We start from the raw sequence: 27,800 nt of genomic DNA, 5'->3' as shown, positions 1-27,800 counted from the left end.
TTTCACTCAATTAAAAAATATATTTTTTTAACCTAGGTATAGTTTTTATTGAGAAATCTAGCGGGCGTTACTATATATGGTAAAAGCGTAGTTAATTATCAAAACATTGGATAATATTTTGCATTGTATACATTTTTTTTTATGAATATTAATTGTCATAAAATTTTATAACGATGACTTCTATATATAATTTTTTTATATATTAAGAAAATATGTGACGTACGCTGAATTTTTAAATAGACGAAGAATGACATTTTAAAGAAATAAGTTACTATTTTACTTCTGATATCGACAAATAACGATACTTAGTAGGTTTTTCTTAAACAAACGCATATTTTCAAAATGTACCTACCTATTTGGGTTTATTCCAGTTTATTCCATATATATAATTAACACATTTAATATGTGGCCTAAAAAACTTTACACACAAGTGCCGTGTGGTTCCTGGCACCAAAAGGAACACTCCATCTCTTTCCCGTGGATGTCGTAAAAGGCGACTAAGGGATAGGCTTATAAACTTGGGATTCTTTAGGCGACAGGCTAGCAACCTGTCACTATTTGAATCTCAATTCTTTCATTAAGCCAAGCAGCCGAACGTGGCCTATTGGTCTTTTTAACAGGGTCGGCTCTGTCTACCCCGCAAGGGATATAGACGTGATTATATGTATGTATTTAACAAACTTTATAACTTCCATTGATGCATCGATAGAATTTATTATGTAAGTATAAAATTAAGGTAATATAGGAATGGAAATATATTCCAATTTTCTAGATTCCTACGCGAAATAACATTTCGTTTGTTGTTTTGTTACGAAATTATTATGAATGATGTAACTAGACAATGTCAATATTTAATAATATTTTCTCCCATTATATAAAATATATACTAACTTATCGCTTCATTCTTATAAGGTATTAAAATATGTTTAAATATAATTACTGTTAATTTTAAGTAATTTACTTCTGATTTTTGATTTATTTATTTATTATTATTACACATAACAGAATACAACTAAGTACATATGTATAATAAGATAAGATAAAAAAGAAATAGTTTAAAACAGATCTGGGTTATTAATTAATTTATTTGTTTATGTATTCATTTGTAACCTTGTAGTAATGCAATGTTCAATACGTGATTCACACGTGGCCTGAGAACTCCAAAAGCAGGTAACAGAGTAATCTCTTCGAACACGTCACACATCACAATTAAAAACCGCGACTGAACTGCTCTGCCGCCGCGCCGCAGTGTGACGTCCTTGAAAAGTTTCTTATATTACTACTCATATGCGGGCCCGCATTTAAACTGCACTGCTTCTGACCTGCTTTTAGTGTGGTCAGGTCGCCAAAGGGTATTAAAATGTTTTTATATAGTTAAAAAAACTATATTATCCATAGAATCTTTAAACAAACTCTTTTAATTTGATTACTTATTTGTGGGAATCGAAAATTAATTAATAATAATATGTTAATAATTATTTGATTAAAGCGGAATTGTTTTTTGTGTTTATTGTGTACATAAATCAGTAAATAAATAAAAGAAAATAAAATATCTTGGCATTCCATCACATCCATGCTTCAGAAAGATTTAAGTTCGCTCATGCAGGGGTATATTTTTTTTTAATTAAGTAATTTTTTTAAGTGATAAAAAGTGAGCTACGAACCTATTATTTATGATCTTAAGCGGGCGGTTATATTTTGGGATTAAATATTATTAAAGCTTCAAGCGTTCATCAAATAAAGAATAATCATTCGGTGTCGGTTTTTTTTCTGTTATTTTTAATAAGAATTCATGTAGGTAAATGTTATAAATAGCTATTCTAGTCTTAGAATAGCTGATATCAATAAATAAATTTTTAATCAATAAAATAATACATTATGTACAAAATTTTTTTAGGTATAATTATTATCCATTCCATTTCTTTTCTTATATTAAAGAATTAATATGTATAACTAAATATATTGACAGTCTTCTTAAATACTTACTTTGTGTAAAAATCTATATTCTCTGGTGTCAATTTTTTATATTTAATTATTTATATTAGGGCTACATACATAATGTATTTATGCAATTCAGACAGGGTAAATTATACGGGTTCATTATGTTATCGATAAATATTAAAAAAGTATAATAAAGAATGTGGAATCTCATATTTTTAAAAAGTGTATTTTTACTACTATGTGTTTTTAACATTAAAATCATAATAATATTAAGTCAATGTCTCCTGTCACTGTATGTTGTTAGATATATTATATTATGTTTACAGGATAAGACGTACTGCGAATATAATTTTAATATTTTTTTTTTATCTTTATTTACAATTTACATAATCTTAGTTTAATCTAAGAGTTTAATGGAAATCATTAAATTTGTAAATAATACTGTTCATGTTTTCTTTTATAATTATACAAATAAGACATTCTGATACAGAATTGTGTCTATTTTGTTGTTTTTTATTTACCAAACCCGTTATTACATTAATCTTTTTTACATAAATACTTACATATCGTCACGTCTTTATCTCTTACGGGATAGATAGAACCATCAGTTTTACAAGGACTGAACGACCACGTTTAGCTGTTGGGCTTAATGACAGGTTGCTAGCCCGTCATCTAAAAGAAGAATCCCAAGTTTATAAGCCTATCCCTTAGTCGCCTTTACGACATACATGGGAAAGAGATGGAATGGTCCTATCGCTTTTTTCTTCTGGTGCCGGGAACCGGAAATGTTGCTCAAGGTTTGATGTACCGACTTCATAAAAGAGTCTTCTTGACTTAAGTCCCGGTTGCACCCTCATCACTCTGGAAAGGAGCCCGGGGTATGCCTTTGATCATGGATCCTAGATTTCGTGAGTCAGGTTTTTACACGAAGTGACTCCCGTCTGACCTCCGCAACCTATGAAGGGGTACTTAACCCGTATTGGATCGATCATGGTTACACATCATGTTGCCTGATTGTGTGGGTTTCCTCACGATGATTTCCCTCACCGTAAGAGCATCTTTAAGTATTCAAAATAATGCACATGATATCGAAAATAGTCATTGTAAGTTAATGGCCGACGTGGGATTCGAACCTGTGCCTTTTTTGCGCCACACGCATTAAACCTTACCGTTTCGACTACGCTCTGTACTAGAGTTGAATGCGTATAACCTCAATCTGCCTGGTAATTAAGCAAGTTTATGTGCGTAGGTATTATGATTTTTCTATAAAATAATTTTATCTGCCTTGTTATTTAAAGATAAATGAGAGAAAAAAAAAACTACAGACTTATTTTACAATAATAATTATATTTTGATCTTAAAAATAAATAACATCATCAGAAAATATGACAGTAAAATAATTTATCGTTTTTTTCAATAGCAATAAATCTGTTAGGCTTCAGTAACAATTGCAATGTTACAAACATTTTATTAGAATTTTATTAGACTTTAAAAAAAATACTTTAAAATGTAAACTGATGTAGTAGATACCTACCTACATATTATTACCTTAAAACAAAAATAACAGGAGGTTAAGACAATTATTATATCCTCGCTGTTTTGATTATTGACCTTATAGTTGTTTTCTTTGGAAATTTATTTTATTTAGAAATTAATTTATAGACATGAGAAGAATAAATAAAAATGAAAAACAATAAAGCATTCAGTTTGATATAATCGAACCTTTATTATAGAAATGTGTTTTTCAACAAAAAGGGGTCTAAATATTGTTATCCATTATTTCGGTACAGAAATGGAATAAAATTAAATTTCAATTCTCTCTGCAAGTGGCCATTAGCAATTCTTTTTTATTTAAAATATTTTTTTTTATTAACTCTTCTTTAATAATCTTATATAATTTTCAGCTCGAGGCCTTCCAGTCTTTTCAAGGCTGTTGTTGTTCTGTTGGCTCCGTCTACCCCGCGAGAGATATAGACGTGATCATATGTATGTGTTTGTAATTTCTCATTCTTATCAATAACAAATAATAATAAAAAGAAAAGAAAATTGTGAACAGATCATCTTATTCAGAATAAAAGAATTTAAGTTATAAATTGACTAGAAATGTGATGCTTTATACTTAAAATAAATTATTTGTTCTTTCCAGATAAAAATATGTTTTATTATTTAGTTTTCTAAATCAGTTAAATAGATATAAATAAAAAGTTTGTTCTTTTCTCTCTTAAATAAAGTAAATTATAATTAAAAATTTTATCACTAAAAGTTTTTAAGTTAAAATAATACTATAATTTATTTATTGTAGAATAATTTGAGACTTATGTTCATGATGAAATGGAAATACATAAAATTACAGATTGTATTACTAAAATATAACATACCTACCTAATATCTAATTAAGTAGGCTTTAATACTTATTTTAATCACAATTGTTTAAATACCAATTATTTTATTGTCTCTTATAGGATTTCTACCCAACTATCAAATTTAAGGAAGGTTAATGATAAATTAATTTGAAAATATCATTATACAAATACGTGTCTGTCTATCCCGCAGGGCATATAGACGTGATGATGACGTGACGTATGTATAGTTGAAATCATATGTTAGGGCGACGCTTAACGTATGTACTCATGAAGTAAGTACTAATTAACAAAATAAATTCATATCTTTTCCTCAGAGCTCTTTCTAATAACAAGCGGTTTTAATTTACTCCTTATTTTTACTAACCTCTTATTGATAACCTTACTTGATCCAGAACTTCTTAGATCAGGCATAGATTTACTCTCATGCACTGGAATACTATCCGTTGATTTGCCGACAGTACCGTAATACCTTGGCATGCTGAAATCATTCTCTTGAAACATCATAGCGGATTTCTGTTTTATACTCTGCAAACTTGTATCACCCCTATATTCAGGTATTGACGGACTGTCATCGAAAAATCTTGGCAAATTAGTACTTTTAATAATAGGCGTGTCTGGAAGACTGCTAAGTTTCAACTCCTCTGTTGCTGACAGTACGCCAACCATAGATTTAGATTTAACTAGAGGCGGTTTCTCAGGCGCCAAATGCGCAGGAATGTTCAAAAATGAAGCACTTCTATGTGGCACTCTCAATAATACTTTATTAATTTTGTTCGGATCTATATTTTTTAAGCTTTCAACTCTGTTCAACATGGGTTTAGCTAATCTAGCACCGCTATCGACTCTCTCTAAAGTCTTAGCACTGTTACTTCTTAGTATACCTCGGACACTTTCAACTCTTGGCAGGGAGAGGACTGATGGTAAATTAACTGAAGACACGGGATCGTAAGTATAAATTGGTGCCGGCGTCGTAATTTTTGTTTCATCTTTCATAGTAACTGTTGTTGGTTTGATAACATCTTGTTTCTTTATATTGACTACATTCATTATGATTCCTTCTTCAGTATCTTGGCTGCCTTTGTCGCTTTCCTCTTCTTCTTCAATTTTGAACATGTCGTATTGGGCTAATAGTTCGTCTTTGAACATTATTTCGAAGTCTGTTACGGGGGAGTTGACTTCGTCCTCGAAGTATACCTTGGTTCTGTTTGGCCGGTCCGACAGATAGTCCGGTTCAGATTTCGTCTCCAATTCGTCCAGGGAATTGTTGCTACTCTTCGCTTTAAGTTCGTACTCATCTCTAAATATCAGGGATTTGGAGAACACCTGAAAAGAGAAGACACATTTTTAAGATTAATAAATAAATACCTAAGTACATGACAGATTACACACGTTGGGTAAGCCTTGAAGTAAGTTCGGCTCGGTCTGCCTCGCAAGATACACCGTAGGTCCCAGGTTCGAATTCCGGCCAGGGCATGATGAGAAAAGAACTTTTTCTTTTTTTGAAAAGAATTTTGAATTATCGTTGGGTTAGTATCTCATAAAACAAGTCTCGAACTTACTTCGAGGCTGACTCAATCAGTGTGATTTGTCCCGTATATATTTATATATAAACGTGACTATATGTAAATATCAATAAGTTTCCAAGTAGAGTTCCAGGTCTTAGTGATATACTCGTAGATATATATAATTAGGGTCAGGTCAAAAGTACCCGAAACCGTCGAGCTTGCATGAAGAGAGTTATGAATGTGAAGCGAAGGAAGTATGCAGGGATCGTGGCAAGTGGAAAGAGGTAGTCTCTGCCTACCCCTCCGGGAAAGAGGCGTGATTTTATGTATGTATGTATGTACATTATTTGGAATAAGTACTTAAAGATGCTCTTACGGTGAGGGAAACCATCGTGAGGAAACCTACACAATCAGGCAACTGGATGTGAAAGAGACGTGAGTTTATGTATGTATGTATGTTTATGTACTGACGGCCTCTGTGGCTCAGCGGTAGTACGCTTGTCTGTGACACCGGAGGTCCCGGGTTCGAATCCCGGCCAGGGCATGATGAGAAAAGAACTTTTTCTGATTGGCCTGGGTCTTGGATGTTTATCTATATAAGTATTTATTATAAAATATAGTATCGTTGAGTTAGTATCTCGTAACACAAGTCTCGAACTTACTTCGAGGCTAACTCAATCAGTGTAATTTGTCCCGTATATATTTATTTAAAAAAAAAAAAAAAAAAAAAATGTTTATATAATTACCTCGTAAAGTTTGTCCGCATGTATCGGCAGTTCGTTGACCTCCCTCCCCGTGACCCTGGGCGGGAGGTGGTTGTTGTTGACGGGCTGGTCTGTGACCACGCTGTCCAGACTGGCCCCAATGTTCGTGTGACCATTTGCATACGGTTCATCTTCTAATCTGAAATTGATAAAATCTATACTAATATCGGCGGCCTCTGTGGCGCAGCGGTAGTACGCTTGTCTGTGACACCGGAGGTCCCGGGTTCGAATCCCGGCCAGGGCATGATGAGAAAAAGAACTTTTTCTGATTGGCCTGGGTCTTGGATGTTTATCTATATAAGTATTTGTTATAAAATATAGAATCGTTGAGTTAGTATCTCGTAACACAAGTTTCGAACTTACTTCGAGGCTAACTCAATCTGTGTAATTTGTCCCTTATATATTTATTTATTTATATATTTTATATTCCCTACATGAGGCGCTCCACACCGCTAAGGACCGGGCAAGGAGAGACGTAATGCGCTCTAAACTGACTCGTCTCCGGGGAGTTCACGAACCTCAGTAATGAGGAATACGACGCAAGAAGAAGATACTAATATGCCGTGTGGTTCCCGGCATCAATATAAAAAAGAAATTGGACCACTCCATCTATTTCCCATGGATATCGTAACAGGCGACTAAGGGATAGGCTTATAAACTAGGGATTCTTTTTTAGGCGACAGTCTAGCAACCTGTCACTATTTGAATCTCAATTCTATCTTAAAGCCAAACAGCTGAACGTGGCCTATCAGTCTTTTCAAGACTGTTGGCTTTGTCTACCCCACAAGGGATATATAGACGTGACCATATGTATGTAAAATCTATACTAATATTATAAAGCTGAAGAGTATGTTTGTTTGGATCAATTAATCTCAGGAACTAGTAGGTTTGAATTGAAAATTATTTTTGTGTTGAATAGACCATTTATCAAGGAAGGCTTTAGGCTATTATATAACATCACGCTGCAATTTTTAGGAGCGAAAAAATGATGGAAAATGTGAAATAAAACGGGTAAAATTATTCATCCTTGAGGGCTTCAATGATGCCCAAAATAACTATTCCACGCGAACGAAGTCGCGGGCACAGCTAGTTAATAATAGCTGTGCTTCTATACGCACCTGATCGATTCGACTACTGTCGCTCTTACGACCATGAGAACATAATAGTTATAAATAACATTAATTTGATTAATGTTTAGTTAAAGGGAAATCAGTCATTTTCAAGGAAGTTTAGACCTAACGCAATGACTATTAATGACTAGATTGGTACAAAACAGGAAACCATTATGAGACTCGTTCACTGAAACGGTCGGTAAACTGGATAATTAAGTTATTAACGTTACATAGATATGCCGTGTGGTTCCCAACACCAATATAAAAAGAATAAGACTACTATTACATCTCTCTCTTATGGATGTCGTAAAAAACGACTAAGGGTAGGCTTATAAACTTGGGATTCTTCTTTTAGGTGACGGGCTAGCAATCTGTCACTATTTGAATCTCAATTCTATGATTAAGCCTAACAGCTGAACATGGTCTGTCAGTAGTTGAAGACTTCTGGCTCTGTCTACCCCGCAAAAGATATAGACGTGATTATGTGAATGAATGAACATATATCACTTCTTTATCCCTTACGGGATAGACAGTAGTCTCGTTAAGACTGAAACGCCAATCAAGTGACTGGTTGCTACGTTGCTAGCCTATCGCCTTAACTCAAGTTTAAGCCATTCCCTTAATCGACTTCTGTTATCCGCATGGGAATAGAAACAGCAATATGTTTTTTGTTTGCTACCAAACCTGCCTGGAAGAATACATGCCTGTTTATGTATGGATTCGAAAATAACATACATACAGTCACGTCTTCATCCCTTGCGGGGTAGACAGAGCCAACAATCTTGAAAAGACTGAATGGCCACGTTCAGCTATTTGGCTTAATGATAGAATTGAGATTCAAATAGTGACAGGTTACTAGCCCATCGTCTAAAGAAGAATCCCAAGTTTGTAAGCCTATCCCTTAGTCGCCTTTTACGATATCCATGGGAAAGAGATGGAGTGGTCCTATTATTTTTTGTATTGGTGCCGGGAACCACACGGCACTAACAATAACGATAATAACAGAAGCGATATTAATACGTTCAGTCAAATATAGCCTTCAAGTATCAATTGACTCCATCCACCCCTGTTTGTATGTCTGTATGATACCGCATGACTCGTGAAACTAACCGTGACCGCTATATTATTTGTAGACATGACAAACATACAATTGACTGTAATAAGTAGTGGACCACGACATTTAGAATCACTATTACGATTGACGTCAACATATATAATGTATATATTGAATTTGTGTCGAACGCGATCATATTATATATATACAGGGTGTCTGGTAAATCGCGTTGCATATTGAAAGGGGGCACTAAGAATCTGATTCTCTTTACAAATAATTAGAAAACATATTTGTTGCCGTGTGGTTCTCGGCATCAATATACATATGGTGTCTGGTAAATCGCGTTGCATATTGAAAGGTAGTACTAAGAATCTAATGTTCTTTTCAAATAATTAGAAAACATATTGGGTGCCGTGTGGTTCCCGGCACTAATACAAAAAAGAATAGGACCACTCCATCTCTCTCCCATGGATGTCGTAAAAGGCGACTAAGGGGTAGGGTAATACACTTGGGATTCTTCTTTTAGACGATGGGCTAGCAACCTGTCACTATTTCAATTTCAATACTACCTTAAAGCAAAATAGCTGAACGTGGCCTATCAGTCTTTTCAAGACTGTTGGCTCTGTCTACCCCGCAACGGATAGAGACGTGATTATATGTATGTATGTGTCTGGTAAATCGCGTTGCATATTAAAAGGGGGCACTAAGAATCTGATTCTTTTTACAAATAATTAGAAAACATATTGGGTACCGTGTGGTTCCCGGCACTAATAGAAAAAAGAATAGGACCACTCCATCTCTCTCCCATGGATGTCGTAAGAGGCGACTAAGGGGTAGGCTTATATACTTGGGATTCTTCATTTAGGCGATGGGCTAGCAACCTGTCACTATTTGAATCTCAATTCTATCTTAAAGCAAAATAGCTGAACGTGGCCTATCAGTCTTTTCAAGACTGTTGGCTCTGTCTACCCCGTAAGGGATATAGACATGATTATATGTATGTATGTTAGGTTAAAATTTAATATAAATTATCCAATAAAAACAAGAAATGTGGGAAACCTCGCGTATCGAGCACGTGGTGTCCAATTATCTGAAACTTAGTGCATTATTTTGATAAATATTTTTTCATCTTGTAAGAATTTTGTTGGTCTCATTTTTATAAAGTAAAGCGTGTTGTTTAGATAATTAAGCCGAGACGTGAAATAAAATTCTGTGTTGGTAAAAATAAAGAAAACTATAAAAAAAATCTTGAAACTAAATAAAAAAAATCCTATCTTATTGCGTCTTAAATCATTTCTGTGAAAAATTAACAAAAGAAGATCGTCATTTTTCATTTTCTAAAAATTTACTTCTTTTTTACTTAGCGGCCAGTGCGCTATACAACTTTAAACACGTGTTCATTGATTAACTTTTTCTTTATATAAGAAACGCGATTTGCCAGACACCTGAATTTGGATTTCAATAGTAATTATTGCTAGCCCATCGCCTATAAGAAGAATCCCAAGTTTATATTAGCTTTTCCCTTTATCGTCTTTCACAATCTACGCGGAAGCGTGGCATTAGATATTTATGTGCTTATTTTCTTAGTCTTTTTTTACGATATCCATGGGATAGCGATGGAGTGCTTCTATTTAAAAGTGTTGGGAACCACAAGGCACTATGTGACCATAATTCTCAGCAATGACGAAGAGAGAGCGAGATAGAAAGAGACTCACTTGTAAGTAGCTATCTTCTTGTCGAAGCAGAATCTCTCTTCACAGCATGTCCAGTACATAGACTCCAGACAACTGAAATAAAAAAATAAACATATAGTTACATCCGACTCCGATCGATTTTCTTTCTCTTTCTTATTTATATGTATTCATTCATAAAATCACGTCTTTATCCCCTGCGGGGTAGACAGAGCAAGCGGTCTTGAAAGACTGATATGCCACGTTCAGCTGATAGGCTAAATGAAAGAATTGAGATTCAAATGGTGAAAAAAGAAGAATCCCTAGTTTATAAGTCTATCCCTTAGTCGCCTTTTACGATATCCATGGAAAAGAGATGGAGTGGTCCTATTCTTTTCTATATTTCGGTATGAACAATCTTTAAGATAAATAAAAAAGGTGGGAGTGACCTTTAAATTTAATCAATTTCTATAACTACCTACCTAATTAATAACTAATTACATATTTTTAGTATTTTACATTCAATAGGCTTTTCAAGAACATAAAATAAAATTTGGTATTATTATTGTAGGCGATAGGCTAACAACATGACACTTTTTGAATTTCAGCCCCAACAGCTGAACATGGTCTTTGTCGGCTCTGTCTACCCCGCAAGGGAGAAAGTCAAAAATAATTTTATACGCACCCAACATTTTTCTCACTATCGTCACAAAATTCTGCTTTTCTTGTTTTCATTTTACTAGATTATATATAGATAGATAGATAATTCATTTATTTGATTTGCTACACACAATTTTCAATGTACATATAAAATAACAAATTAATAAGAGTGTGAGTTGCAGCAATACAAAAAGATCATAACTCAATAAATATATTGTTATGGAGCAATACGCTGTTTTAGTTATGACCTAGGTCTTATTGCAAGTTGGCTTTATTTTGATGCAAATAACCTATAAAAAGCTAAGATTGAAGATGTGTTTCATACAATCAGTTCATGATTTCGTCCGCGTGGAATAGTTATTTTGGGCATCTTTGAAGCCCTCAAGGATGAATAATTTTCCCCGTTTTTTTCACATTTTTCATTATTTCTTCGCTCGTAATAGTTACAGCGTGATGTTATATAGCCTAAAACCTTCCTCAATAAATGGTCTATTCAACACAAAAATATTTTTTCTATTCGAACCCGTAGTTACTGAGATACAGAGAACAAACTCTTCAGCTTTATAATATTAGTATAGATTTAATTAAATGAAATCTAAATTGTATGCAACTTAATCAAAAATTTTGCTAGCCTGAATGAAGACCCGAATATTTGTAATAATGAAATTACTGTAATTTTCACTGAATCACAACTTAAAAAGACACACGTCACATCAAAGTAAGAAACTTGAATGATTCAAAGTGTGATTTTCCCAACTATCTTGACAGATGAGTGATACTATCGTGGTGAATTTTGCAGAATTATCTCATACAGTGCGAATTCTGTTGCTGACGTCCAAAAAATTGATAATTCTTCTTCCGATATCTATCCTATCCTATCCTATCCTACTACTATTATAAAGGCGAAAGTTTGTATGGATGTATGGATGTTTGTTACTCTTTCACGCAAAAACTACTGAACCGATTACCATGAAATTTGGTATGTAGGTAGCTGAAGACCCAGAATAACACATAGGCTACTTTTTATCCCAGAGTTCCCGCGGGATTGATAGGGTTTCCATGCGGATGAAGTCGCGGGCGGCCTCTAGTATAATAATAAAACAGTAAAAATATTTTGATTGTACATTTAGTTTTTTGACTGTAATGGATAGCCCAGCCAACACATAAGCCAGATAATAGCAAAAATATACCACAATAAGCAGTGTCAAGCTTTATTAATTATGTATTACAGCTGATGTTATGGCTTAATTTTGAATAAGAGAGTTCTTAAATTAAAATAATGTTGTAAGCTTACTAAATTCTGCATAAAGTTCGCGGTATTTTTTCAAGCTGAATAATAATCAAGAGTAGTATCTGCTAAACAAGCGATATTCAAATAAAAGTAATTGAAACAGCTATTATCTGCACATTAGCTGAAATTTTTGCATTGATCTGTATAACATTTTAAAGAAAAGCAGTTAAACAGCAAAACGCTGAATATTAGACGAAATACTTTCTTTAAGCTGTTTAGTGTACGAAATGGTACTAATTTATTCAGATGATGAATAATTTAGATATTTTCTTCTTTTTACAGCTAACTTCTGCAAAATTGAAAATAAACTCCTTGTTTTACCAAACTTATAGCGCTATTAGCATACAATTGTCTTTATGTTAAACTTAAAACAATATCAGTTACAAATGTGGGTATCTTAAGCAGCAAATAACTGATTAGTTGAAGATATCGTATGTTTATATCCAGATATTTCACCATTTTGTGACAAAATCAACAATATGCCTCCTCAGAAAAATAATAACAAAAGAGTAAATGATTCATGGAAAAAAAAAAGAGAACGGGAGGAACAAGAAGAAAATGTTCACGAGAGTATGTAAAGATAAAAAATAGTATCTGTACAGTAATAGAAAAGAGTTTAACATCTGATACAAATGGGCCCGGGCCAAGTGCGACCAACACAGTTGAAGAGGGTTCTGTACACGATGATTATGCATCACCATCAGGATTAGTGATTCAAACACATAGACTGGGTCCAACTTTAGGTGCAGATAACGACTAAGATATTAAAAAAGAGATTTAAATGGAAATATAATTAGGTGCTCTTGGGTGTATTTTGTAACAAGCGCGAAACTTTTGGTTGCAACTACCTACAATTTTAGTTGGTAATATAAACAATTGTCTAACTAAATATTACGCAATGCGTCATTCATAGTAGTACTATAAATACTATAAATACCTACATTAGTATAGGTCCCATCACCCTCAAATATTCATGGATTTATTTTCTATAAAAAAGCACCCTAAAAAGCTGAATAAAAGTATACTGTTTTATGTAATTTAAGACCTTTTGCTGATAAATATATAATTATTGTACTTTAAACCAAATAATTTCTGGATATGTAGTAGTATGTGAACTATTATGCAAAAATAAGCAAAATAATCACTGATATAAACACTTTAATTCAAATTGGCCTTCCGCCATTAACTAACGTTCGACATAAACCTATTTTTATAAATCCTCAACATTTATCTTATGAAACACTTTGTTTAGTGAGTAGGAAACATTATCAGTTATACAAAATTTGATTCTCATTACTTGCTGGGACTGAAATTTGATAAAAAGTAAAGATCATTTAATTTAAATATTATTTCACATTTGTTTACCTTTTAAAATATAGCTTTATCTTGAGGCGCTCAAAAAATGTATAATGATCATGTTGATAATTCACAGTAAAGTGCCATGCGTTTATATAATTCACCTTAAACTTACTTAAAATGTATGAAATCATTTACGCTATTTTATATCGGCGACCATTTACAATATTTTGAACTAAGCGACACAAATTTATCCCGTCACAATAAAAAATACTTTTTACTTGAATAATTTCTTTGTAAAACTACTCCAAAGATCGGAATTTCGTATATCATTTGAATATCTGAACTCACAAATTAACAACTGCATAAAAGATGTATAATTTCTGGACTAAAGAAAAATCAGAATTTATGCAGAAGATATTCAGTGTGTCGTACATTTATTCAGCTGCTATGTGGCTATTAATCAACTGTTAACCAAATTGAAGCAAGATATTTTGTGCCCAAATTGCTTGAATATCACCTGTATAAGCGCTTACACAGAAGTTATACAATACTTTATCCAGCTTAAAGTTAAAAGATTGCTTTTACGCAAAATTTATACAGCTATACTGTGTTGGCTGGGAGTGGGACACTTAGAAGGAATAATATAGAAAGCAAATTTTTTTTTTAAATTTTTTGTGTGTGTCGCGCAGCGGTAGTAGGTACGCTTGTCTTTGTCTGTGACACCGGAGGTCCCGGGTTCGAATTCCGGCCAGGGCATGAGAAGAAAGTAACTTTTTCTAATTGGCCTGGGTCTTGGATGTTTATCTATATAAGTATTTATTATAAAATATAGTATCGTTGAGTTAGTATCTCGTAACACAAGTCTCGAACTTACTTCGAGGCTAACTCGATCTGTGTAATTTGTCCCGTATCTATATATTTATTTATTTAATTTATTTAACTAATATTCAAGTGTGCATTCTATACATTAAATAATTACTCTAATTAGTAATCAATTATTTACAAAAGACAAACCGGCGCATGTCCACCTGTCTTCATAAATAAACATTGTTTGTTTGTCTGTTTGCATTGTAAAAGACATGTTTACTATGTAGTAGTTTGAGACTAAATAGTTTACAAACAGGTGGAATTAATGTATTGTTGAACGATTATTTATGCTTTATATTATTGTATACATTTAATTATTGACTCTGTTAATCCCGTAAGGGATGAAAGTGGTAATAAATGCATAGTTTATGTGTTTAAATACTGAAACGCAAGCCTAAAGGGGGTTAAGTGCTTAGGTAGTAACTTTTCGACAAATAATATATAAGTGTAACTTTAATTTATTAAAATGTAAAATTACGTGAAAAAGTGAAAGCCATAATTCCCTTGATAATGCCTTAGTTCCCTTGAGAATGCCTTAGTTCCCTTGAGAATGCCTTAATTCTCTTGAGAATGCCTTTATTCCATTGAGAATGCCTTTATTCCCTTACTTAACCCCTTGAGGCTAGCGACCCCATCAAGGCACAACTTATTACTAACTAAAACGTATTGAAGTTACTCAAAAATAAAATACTCACTATTGACATGATTTGCATATTTTCAACAACATTTTCCCGTCACATAGTGGTCGCCTTTACGATTTCTTTTCTCAAGTTCAGTTCAGCTCCTGGAATGAAAATACATGAAAAAATAAAACAAAGGCAATTTTTTTTATTACGTAATAAAAATACGATGAAAAGCTTAGAAAAAAAGCAAGTTAGTAGTTAGGTAGTAAGTACAGAGCTAGAGCTTAGCTAGTCTTGGCGGAGGCACAGATCCAGTAACATTCTATCTCTTCGATTAACTATAACATTCTTCTGACTATAAACAATTCCACGATCTAAATATTTATTGTGAATTATCATGGATAACTGAAAATGTGGGCAGGCCAAGTTGCGAGACAAATGTTGGACTTGATAGACTGACAACCTGTCACTATCTCAATCATAATTCTATTACTTAGCTACTCAATTTTAGTTGAATCATGATCTATCAGAATTTTTAGGGCTGTTGACTCTGTCTACCCCTAAAAGGGATCAGATTATTTGAGTGTATGTGACATAGAATCTTCACACAATATAACGATTAAGCTGCTCAAAATAAAAAGAATCCTAAGTTCATAAGCCTATCCCTTAGTCGTCCTTCTACGACATCCATGGGAAAGGTACGGAGTAGTTCTATTCTTTCACTTTCACTTTCGGCTTTCATTTTCTTCAAGATTGTTGGCCCTATCTACCCCGCAAACGATATAAACGTGACTATATGTACCTATATGTATATATATATATATATATAACAGTTTGTTTACAGTTAAGCTACTCTTCACTTTGAGAATTCCCACGGGAACAAACTTTCAGGTAAAAAAAAGTCTAGATTTAATTATTTAATTGTTTTACCTTTAACATTATCGAGTCGTCACAAAATACCTGCCTATCTATTAATTGATAAAACGTAGTATCGTTTCATATTTTTCCTCATACAACTCACAAATGGGTTTTTTGATTATGATTTAGGTTGAAATATTTGGAATTATAAGAAAAAAAAAAATAGTAATAGGTCGTGTGCTTAAATGGAATTTCCAGGAATGGAATTTTTAACATGTAATTTAAAATAATAATCAATTCTATCATTAGGCCAAATAGCTGAACGTGGCCGACCAGTCTTTTTAAGACTATGGGCTGTGTCTATCCCACAAGGGATATAGACGTGGCCATATGTATGTATGTAATTTAAAATAAGGATGCCATCTTTTACAAATGGTGTTTGTATTCGTGCACCTGGCATTGGTCCTGGTTGCATCCTCGCCATTCTGAAGAGGTGCCTGGAATTCGCCTTTGACCATGGCATGATAAGGGAGATTTATATTCTGAGCTCCGCAACCTATACAAGGAAATCTAACTCATATTGGATCATGTTTACATATCCAGTGACAAGTTGCCTAAATGCGAAGGCTCACAAAGTTTTCCCTAAATTGTAAGAGCATCGGTTAGCACTCAAACTAATATACATAAATCAGAAAAGAGTCATTAGTATATGGCCTAAATGGGATTAGAACCTGTCTTTCTTGCATATTAACAATTTAGTTCCCTAAATTGTAAGAGCATCGGTTAGCACTCAAACTAATGTACATAAATCAGAATAGTCATTGGTATTTGGCCTAAATGGGATTAGAACCTGTCTTTCTTGCATATTAACAATTTAGTTCCCTAAATTGCAAGAGCATCGGTTAGCACTCAAACTAATGTACATAAATCAGTAAAGAGTCATTGGTATATGGCCTAAATGGGATTAGGACCTGTCTTTTTTGCATATTAACCGGGAACCTTACCGATTCGACCGTCGTCGACGCTCAAACTAATGACAGTGGTACATGACTCTGGTAGGATTTGAAGCTATTTAAGCTAACTCCATACATATTTATTGAGAATTTAAGCCGCCACTGACGCTCAACGCTGTGTAACCCAGCGTATTACAACTATTGTCTATGTATTTATTTCATTTCATTCATTTCATTTATTTACGGCTACAGACGTGATTATATGGATGGATTTATTTATTTAAACATTTTCATTCGATCATTTACAATTATTTCATGACACAATTCGCACGCCATAAAGCGGTTCACGCAATGAAGTGTTGATTCAGTTCATTGAAAGTCCCCAAGGTTTGTTACTGGGGGTGCACAATAGCGAGTTTACAGAAGGAACACCCACATAAAGTAAAGTCATAAAAAAATAAGGTTTAGTTCATGTTTCTGGTAAGGTATTGTCACCGCCAAGTTGAGTGCAAAAAAAAACCGCCGTGCCATATTTTTCTTAAATCAGTTTAGAAAATATGCCGAAAATAATAAAAAAATTACGCAAATCATAACAACCCTTATAGTAAATATGCTGAAAAAATTAAAAATTTTACGCCAACCACTACTGCCACCAAAAAAAATAAAGAATAAAAAAGGCGACTAAGGGATAGGCTTATAAACTTAGGATTCTTTTTTAGGCGATAGGCTATTAAACTGTTACTAATTGAAGCTCAATTCTATCATTAAGCTTAACAGTTGAACGTGGCCTTTCAGTCTTTTTAATCCTGTTGGCTCTGTCTACCCAGCTAGGGATAGGCTTATTTACTTGGTATTCCTCTTTCAGGCGATGGGCTGACAACCTGTCACTATTTGAATATCAATTCTCTTCATTCTACTTATTACTTATATTATCACGTCCTTTTTTACAAGCTTTTATGTGACATATGTACTTAATTTGGTCGCGTATTAGAGGAAGGAGCACTGAGGTCTGATACAGGTTATACCTAGTTGCAAATTATTGTACTTTAATATTAAATATTTTCTGCTTTTCTGGTTGGTCGATAAATAAGTTATTTTGTTATTATTAGACAAATAAGCACCTCCGCCGCGCCTTGGCTAGTTATTTTACAGGACTTTTTAAATAATCTGTTTTACTTTATTTTTTCAATGAAGCTAAACTGAAAATATTTTCCTGCTAAACCAATTTGGCGATCAGCTGAATCTCACTTTGCATCAAAAGCCAGTTTTTTTTATTTTTTATTTTCTTTCAAGACTTACTGGAAGCATCTTGCTAGGTTATACTTCTGTATATTCTATATTTTGATAGCAATATCTGTCTGCGCTCAACAATATCATAATTATCTCATGATCTCTTCTATTGTTATATTGTGTTTGTGTACCAGGCACTTTATGATTTTTTATTACCGTTCTTGGATAGTCGTGGAATATTATATTTAGAAAATTAAGTCGTTACATCTTTCCTGTGAATGTCGTAAGAGGCGACTTAAGATAAATAAATCATAGTAAGAGGATTGATTGTCGGACGAAAAAAAAAAAGATTTTGACCGTGTGGTTCCCAGCTCTTTGGTATAGGACCACTAAGTATCTTTGCCATGGATGTTGCAAAAGGCGACTAAGGGAAAGGCTAATGAATTTAGAATTCCTTTTCTAGGTGATGGGCTAGCAACCTGTCTATTTGAGTCTCAATTCTATTATAGGGCCATACAGCTGAACGTGGCGTTTCAGTCTATTCAAGACTGTTGGCTCTGTCTGCCCCGCAAGAGATATAGACTTGACTATATGTGTGTATGTATTATGATTTCGGCTTTGTCTGAACTGGAGCGTGGACGTACGGACATACAGACAAACATAATGTAACTACATATAAGGAAATACATTATCACTATAATAAATACTACAATTTACTGTTACGAATCAAAACAAGCCCATTTCCTTAGAAAGTATGCCTTAAACAAGAACAAAATCGTTTAACAAATAAAAATCGACCTTATGTCTTGACAATTAGGTTGTAATTCACTAAACACGAATGATTTGCTGGGCCATTGTATGCAAATTTTAGCCTTTATATGTTTTTTCTATAGTTTTAGAAGGTCAAGGGCCAGATGGTCGATTGATCTAGTTGTAAGCTATTATGTAAGTTGTTTGTATTGAACTATAAATAATGTGTGGTAAGAAATAAAGGTCTACTATACTACCTATATGGAGTGTTTTCTATACTAAAATAGGTACTAATATTATAAAGCTGAAGAGTTTGTTTGTTTGAACGCGTTAATCTCAGGAACTAATGGTTCGAATTGAAAAATTCTTTTTGCGTCGAATATACCATTTATCGAGGAAGGCTTTAGGCTATATAACATCACGCTGCAACTATAAGGAGCAAAGAAATAATGGAAAATGTGAAAAACAATCTTGTCGCTTTAATGATGCCCAAAATAACTATTCCAAGCGGACGAAGTCGCGGGCACAACTAGTTCAAGGATAAACTATAGACGTCATACACATTAAAGATGAGAGATTCCACACAACGGTAATCTTATCAGAAAATCATAATTAATCGAGTCCAATCAATACATACATACATACATACATACATACAATCACGCCTCTTTCCCGGAGGGGTAGGCAGAGACTACCTCTTTCCACTTGCCACGATCTCTGCATACTTCTTTCGCTTCGTCCACATTCATAACTCTCTTCATACAAGCTCGGCGGTTTCGGGTACTTTTGACCTGACCCTTTACCAGGACGTCCTTAATTTGATCAAGATACGTTCGTCTAGGTCTTCCCACTCCGACCTTTCCCTCCACACTCTCCTTGTATATCTGCTTAGTCAACCTGCTTTCATTCATCCTCTCCACATGACCGAACCATCTTAACATACCCTTTTCTATTCCTGTAACTACATCTTCTTTCACATCACAACATTCCCTTATCACGCTGTTCCTTATCCTGTCACTCAATTTCACACCCATCATACTCCTTAACGCTCTCATTTCCACTGCATTTATTCTGCTTTCATGCTTCTTTTGCCATACCCAACTTTCACTCCCATACATTAATGTCGGGACCAACACGCCCCTGTGCACAGCCAGTCGAGCCTTTTTGGATAGTTTCTGACTGCTCATAAAGGCATGCAAAGCTCCATTCACCATGTTCCCCGCGTTCACTCTCCTTTCAATATCACTATCATACTTGCCATCTGATGTAAACTTTGATCCTAGATATACAAACTCTTTCACTTGCTCCACTTTTTCTCCTCCAATCAAAATATTACATGCTGTCATTTCTTTCTCCATTTCAAAAACCAGTGTTTTAGTTTTACTTACGTTCACTTTCATTCCTTTCTCTTTTAAAGCTTCATGCATACAGTTTACCATCTCCTGTAACTCCTCCGCTGATGACGCCAGTATAACCTGATCGTCGGCATAGAGCAGACATTTGACGAGTAACTCATTCATCCTTAATCCACTTTTAGACTCTTTCAAATCTGTCAAACAGCTATCCATAAATAGGTTGAACAGCCACGGTGACGCAACACATCCTTGCCTAACGCCTTTCTCAATCTTAAACCACTCAGTGTGCGCTCCGTTTATCCTGACACAAGCACTCGAATCCTCATATAAGGATTTCAGTGCTCGTATTAAGAGACTGCTCACCCCATGCATAGAAAGTGCTGACCACAATTCATTCCTCTCAACTCTGTCATAGGCCTTTTCCAGATCTACGAATGTGCAATAGACTTTTTGACTCTTGGCCAAAAACTTTTCGGCTATGCACCGCAAGGAAAAGACCTGATCAGTACATCCCATTCCCTTTCGAAATCCCGCTTGAGCATCCCATATTTTGTCATCAGTTTCATTCCTGACTCTATTAATCAATACCTTAGCATACAATTTGCCGACGACGCTAAGCAGGCTTATACCACGATAATTTTTGCAGTCCAGCTGTGACCCTTTTCCTTTGTAAAGTGGCACGATAACAGCCTTACACCAATCTTTTGGTACTCGGCCGCTTCTCCAACACAAATTGAAAAGGCAGTACAACTGACTAGCTACTACGCCTTTTCCTGCTTTAAGCATCTCGACCGACACTCTATCACACCCAGCAGCCTTTCCCGCTTTCATACTCTTAAGTGCTTCCACAATTTCGCACATTTCAATTTCGCCTTCCATCTCATTCTCTTTTTCTTCGCTATAGCAGAAATCTTTCTTATTTCCTTCCTTTTTTTCAAATAAACTTTCAAAATAGTCCTTCCATATCTTTAGTACACATTCTTCTCCTTTCACAACGCTACCATCCTGGCATCTGATCCTAGTCAGCTCTCTGGTTATAGTATTTCCTCGGGCTGACCTTACGGATTTCCAGAATACTTTCAGATTTGACTGAAAGTCTTCTGATAGCCTTTTATCAAAATCCTCTTTATACTCTTCTTTCTTTCTAATCACAGCTTTCTTAACCAAATCTTTCATTTTCTTATATTCCTTACGTGCTTCATTCACATCTTCATCTATAACCTCTTGCATTCTTAAGTTAGCTTTTGCTGCTAACAAATCCAGCCATGCTTTCTTCTTTAATCGCACAAGTTCTTGCACATCTTTACTCATCCACGCATTTTTGTGATTTTTTCCTTTCCTTCTTCTACTTACACCACACACTTCAACAGCTACTTTCACAATTCTTTCTTTAAATTCCTTCCATCCATCTTCAATATCGCTCATTTCCTCTAAATCTTCAAATTCATCCTTCAGTCTATTAATATACTTCTTACCTACATCCATATCTTGCAAATTTTCTACTTTTACTCTTTCCAAAGCGCTGGTTTGCTCCCTTACCCTGTGCCGCCAGCGATTGAAGATACCCCTTATCCGGGATATCACCAGTAAATGGTCCGAGTCAATGCCAGCACCGCGATATGCACGGGTATCCAGCACTTTGTTCTTCAATCTTTCATCTACAATCACAAAGTCTATCATACTTTTTAAAATACCTTCCACTCTTGTGTAGGTGTGGATCTCTTTATGTTGAAACATTGAGTTCGACACAAAAAGATCCCACTCTAGACAAATTTCTAATACACTTCTTCCATTATCATTCACCTTTTCGTCACCAAACGCACCAAGCACCTTTTCATATCCATCACGCTTTACACCCACCCATCCATTAAAATCACCTAACATAATAATCTTCTCATTTGGCTTGGTAACTTTCAATACTTCTCTTACACTATTCCAGAACTCCTCGTTTTCGCTTTTTGCTGATGTTGTACCCCTCGAACCCACATCCCAAGGTGCATAAACACCTAGAACGAAGATCCGAGTGATTCCAACTTTCAGCCTAATCCATAGAAGACGAGGGCTGACACACTCATACTCATTCACGCACTCAGCCATTCGTGCAGAAAGAATTAGACCGACCCCTTGACAGCCTCGGCTGGTACTGGAAATTCCAGACCAATACGCCGTGTAAGGGCCGTGCTGCGTCGCGTCGCATCCTTTCCGCTTCGTTTCATTCACGCACAACACATCCAAACGTCTTTCATCCATCATCTGGCATACTTCCTCAATCTTATCCTTCATTCCTCCTCTTACATTCATCGTCGCAAAGCGGCTTTCAGCAGACCGCATACCGCTCCCGCCGGGAACGAGACGTGATGGGGTGCGGACACCATCGCCGCCATCTAGGTGCTCTTTCAAAAAATTTGCATCCATGCGATTCCCACGAGACGCTAGGGAAAAATTTTGTCCGCCCCAGCAGAGCCCCGCATGCCAGGGTAAGGCTAGCCATTACCTGGGGGTCGCCCAACCCCATGGCGGAAGTGGCACGCTCGAGACTAGGCTCGCCCCTAGCCATGCATCCATCGGCGCGGCAGACCTTAGATTGGCAGGGATTTACATTAAAGAGGAATCCCAAGTCTATCCCTTAGTCGGCTCTTACGACATCCGTGGGAAAGAGATGGAGTGGTCCTATTCTTTTGTAATGGTGCCGGGAACCACACGGCCACAATCCAATCAATCTAGATAAGTTATCATGTCACTCGTTATGTTTGCATTGTGTTCCACAGACAACTAGTTTACATACATACATACATACATATGGTCACGTCTATATCCCTTGCGAGGTAGACAGAGCCAACAGTCATGAAAAGACTGATAGGCCACGTTCAGCTGTTTGGCTTTATGATGGAATTGAGAATCAAATAGTGACAGGTTGTTAGCCCATCGCCTTAAAGAAGAATCCCAAGTTTATAAGCGTATCCCTTAGTCGCCTGTTACGACATCCATGGGAACGAGATGGAGTGGTCCTATTATTTTTTTTATTTGTGCCGGGAACCACACGGCACTAAAATAAATACTAATATATTTTTATTATTAGTACGATTGTATAGATTTCAACACTGAAGTCGGATGTTTATTGCTCGCGTACTTAATTCGTGTTGCAACGAAAATTTATTACTAAAAGTGCAAGAAGTCAAGTCAGTTTATATAAACACTTAAAACCGCGGTTAGCCCGCGTTAAATGAAAAATCCGTCTACGTGGCGAAGAATCCCACTAATTACCGTTCCCGCGAGAATTTTGGCAATTTTTTTCTCAGCACATCACCAGACCACATCAACCTTTTGAAAGCCGCAAGCAAAAATTATCAGTCGCGCCCACGACGCCGCGGCCTAATTTTTCTCTACCTATTTGTAGATTCAATGATATGATGATGATGATGAATGATGAAACCAAACCCTAGAGATTTATGAGTTTTTTTTTAATTTGACAACTTAAAGTGTCGTTGGCCTCTCGGCCGAGTTTCGAACAGACGCCCTAAAGGTGTAACGATAAGTTGGTAGCCCATCGCCTAAAAAAGGAATCTCTAATTTGTAAGCTTATCCCTTAGTCGCCTTTTGCGACATAAATGGGAAGGATATCCTATTCTGTGTTGTCCGTGTGGTTCCCGGCACCAATAGACCTTGAGGACAACGTAGACTACTTTTTTCTAGAAAATCCCAGATCTCGCACAAAAGCTAGCGATGAATCTTAAATAGATAAACATCCAAGACGCAATTCAAACAGAAAAAGTTTTTAAACCACCATGACCCATTCACATATTCGCGCAAGATTTAACGCAAAATAACTAGTTGATAACACAGATTGATAACGTTATAAATATCTTATCAGTTGTCACCAGAAGCTGATTATCTCAATCTTGAGTGCAATATTTTTTACAAACAGTTGCGAAAGATTAACCTTCACTAAGTAAGAAAATAGTTAAAATTCAAAAAATTCAAAATTTTTATTCATTATTATAGGATATTATTATATCGCTTAATAATTGTCGTATGGTTTAACAACTTGGTTGACGTCAAATAAATTACTTAAAAACTAAGTTTACTGCCGCTTCCAAGGCGTCAGTGCAGAAGAAGCGGTAACAAACTGCAACGGTAACAATTGTCATTCTATTTATTAGGCACTAAAGTACTAGATCATTAATGCATATTACCACGTCTATATCCCTTGCGGGGTGGACAGAGCCAACAGTCTTGAAAAGACTGATTGCCACGTCCAGCTATATTTGGCTTAATGATAGAATTGAGATTCAAATAGTTACAGGTTGCTAGCCCATCGCCTAAAACAGTCGCCTTTTACGACATCCACGGGAACGAGATGGAGTGGTCTTATTCTTTTTTTATTGGTGCCGGGAACCACACGGCTACTAGAATACTAATAAGTACTAGATTATTTATATATCTCACTTATGTATGTAATATACAATCTTCAAATATGACAACAAAACCAAAGAATCATTATTTTTATGGAACCTCTACTTTTTTGTTGTTTAAAAACAAGATTACCGGTACAATTATCCATGATCAAGAAAGTATAATTATTTGTACATTACCGTAATTGGTAATTTCCTGTAGTAAGAGTAATATGTATAACTCAAAAACATTGTAAGGAATAAAAACCAGAATTACATTATTGACATTTAGTATGTAGAGATATAATATTAAAGTTATCATCATTAAGTTCATCATTACTGCAAGTTCAATGGTTTCCTTTGATGTCATGGAGGTAGCAGGTTCAAATTAGCCGAAAAGTTTAATTCATTGTTATTTTTTATAAACCGTACAGTGCCGTGTGGTTCCCGACACCAATAAAAGAAAAGAGAATAGGACCACTCCATCTCGTTCCCATGGATGTCATAAAAGGCGACTAAGGGAAAGGCTTGGAATTATTGTTTTAGGCGATGGGCTAGCAACCTGTTACTATTCGAATCTCAATTCTATCATCAAGCCAAAAAGCTGAACGCGGCCTATCAGCCCTTTCAAGACTGTTGGCTCTGTTTACCCCGCAAGGAATATAGACGTTAGAAAGCATTTTTGAAAAATCGTAATCCCATGACTTTGTAAGTTTCCGTATTACGCGGGCGAAACCACTCGTTATTTAGTTTATATACATTTTATGTTTACCGCAGTCAGATTGCGAGTCAAAATGAGTCAGTGAGGAACGACAAAGGAAATACTTATTATTTTTGTTCCTGCGGCCGTGACTAAGTGTGGCCATTAAAGGTGAAACTTATTATTGCTTTGTTTAAACTGCAATAGTTTATGAATAAATAAATTATGAATATAAACGGGACAGCTTACACTATGTATACAATACAAATTGTTTTTATTTGCCCATAAAAAATTACAAATGTATAAGAAAAATACATTAAGAGTATGTTCATAAATGTGGTTCCCGGCACCAATAAAAAAAAAAAGATTAGGACCACTCCATCTCGTTTTCATGGATGTCGTAAAAGGCGACTAAGGGATAGGCTTATAAACTTGGGATTCTTCTTTTAGGCGATGGGCTAGCAACCTGTCACTATTTGAATCTCAATTCCACCATAAAGCTGAACGTGGCCTATCAGTCAATCCGCAAGGGATATAGACGTGATTATATGTATGTATATATGTTCATAAATGCGGATAAAGCTTAAGAAGTACGCAGAGATCGTGGCAAGTGGAAAGATGTAGTCTCTGCCTACCCCTCCGGGAAAAAGGCGTGATTTTATGTATTAATGTATGTATGTGGTCGAATTGGTAAGGTGCACGGTTAAAATGCGTGATGCGCAGAAAGGCACAGGTTCGAATTGGGATGCCATCCTGCAAAATCTCAATCTACAAAATCTCATTAATGCCATTTATTTAGTTGTGTGTTACTAACGCCCTATTCTAGGGGAGGCTGACGATAAGGAAGGATTCTGGGGAACCCCGCGCGAATGTGAGATTCTTGGTCTTTGTGACTCAGTGGTTAATGTGGTTACCTCTTAATCACAAGGTAACGGTTTTTGTTGCCGATGACGGTAAAAAATATTGTATTCTAGTAGGTTGTGCCGTGTGGTTCCCGGCACTTATACAAAAAAGAGGAAGTGGTCCTATTCATTTTTCTAAAAGAAGAATCCCATGTTTATTAAGCCTTTATATTGATTGACTATTACAATGTTTACACGGTAAAAGAAGCAATTATGTTCCTTCATTACCACATCAATATGGAAACAGGTTAAATCTGAATGAAATACAATAGAAAATAACAGGAAAATGCTATAAATCAATGAAATTCCTCTTGAGGCTACATACCTACCTACATATAATCACGTCTATATCCTTGGGGGGTAGACAGAGCCAACAGTCTTGAAAAGATTAATAGGGAACGTTCAATTGTATGGCTTAATGATGGAATTGTGATTCGAATAATGACAGTTTGGTAGCTCATCGCCTGAAGAAGAATCCCATTTTAACCTTTTATCTTTTATCCCTAAAAGGTAACGTAGATAATCTACGATAAATAGGTATCAAACACATATATACCTACTAGAGCGAAATACCTTCAAATTTTCATATAATTAAATAATTAGTTGAATGTGATGTTTCAATATTTTGGATTGAACGCTCTGTTTACCCCGTAATCGATAAAGACATGATTATATGTACCGACCTACCTACGTATTAATTTGATCAATTCAATTCAATTCAAAATCTCAATTGCACATTATATGAGTTACTGCTTATAAGTAGGTTTAATATGTATGAATTCTTTTGGGCATCGCAATTTTAAAATAATATGGACCGATATTTTTACTAACTTTGGGTAAAAATATCGGTTTCAATATCAATATCAGTATCAATGTAAATTTTAGTATTAATGTAGATAGTGTACTTTATATTATAGAATAAGATAGAATCACATAAATAAGTAGACTACCTATATCATAAATATGTTTTTGGAATAGAAAAATAACTCAGATCAACTGATATTAGACACTACAAATTAAAAAGAACTACTTACATATGAATGAATGAATTCATACCATAAATTCACTATTCCACAAAATAGAACAGAAAATTCAAAACTCACTCAATATCTATTACAAGACCACAAACAATTACTTACCAATAAATATTCAACCAACAGCAAATACAAATATCCGTCAATAGTACACTATTTACTATTTGCACCGACCAATAAAATCACGAGACACTTCACTTACAGCAAACTTTACCGAGCCGCGGTTGTAGAGAAACTGTAGTAAGCGAGCCGTGTCGGGTCGGCGAATCATTGAGGAACACCAGCCGTGAGGCATGAGCGGTAGCGGAAAGTAATTAATAACTAATTTTAAACTTTCGAATTTTATTACTTTAGATATTTGGATTTAACTTGTACGTTTTAATGGGAGTTTGTAATGAAATTAGTCAACCAGATAGTTACAGATTTAATTGTTTATTTTTTACATATAGTCACGTCTATATCCCTTGCGGGGTAGACA

The 27,800-nt window shown here is 35.1% G+C and overlaps 1 protein-coding gene across 2 annotated transcripts; it reads right to left on the bottom strand.

Annotated features, from left to right (window-relative positions):
* Window positions 1–3,268: 3,268 nt before the first annotated feature.
* LOC106131743 (uncharacterized) lies at window positions 3,269–27,552 on the bottom strand. 2 transcript variants are annotated; one of them, XM_013330936.2, is made up of 5 exons: window positions 27,428–27,552; window positions 15,222–15,310; window positions 10,455–10,526; window positions 6,556–6,712; window positions 3,269–5,627 (listed from the first exon to the last, which is right to left on the bottom strand). In XM_013330936.2, exons 2-5 carry the CDS (start codon window positions 15,251–15,253, stop codon window positions 4,602–4,604), a joined length of 1,287 nt encoding a protein of 428 aa, XP_013186390.2. In that variant the 5' UTR covers window positions 15,254–15,310; window positions 27,428–27,552; the 3' UTR covers window positions 3,269–4,601. The 2 variants fall into 2 exon arrangements, with proteins under 2 accessions (XP_013186390.2, XP_013186389.2); XM_013330935.2 differs by lacking the exons at window positions 15,222–15,310; window positions 27,428–27,552 and adding an exon at window positions 11,095–11,806.
* Window positions 27,553–27,800: the final 248 nt, after the last annotated feature.

Source organism: Amyelois transitella, chromosome 26 (assembly GCF_032362555.1).
Source record: "Amyelois transitella isolate CPQ chromosome 26, ilAmyTran1.1, whole genome shotgun sequence".
NCBI lineage: Eukaryota > Metazoa > Arthropoda > Insecta > Lepidoptera > Pyralidae > Amyelois > Amyelois transitella.
Note: the sequence above shows the minus strand (reverse complement) of the source record. Positions and strands in the feature narration are given on the sequence as shown.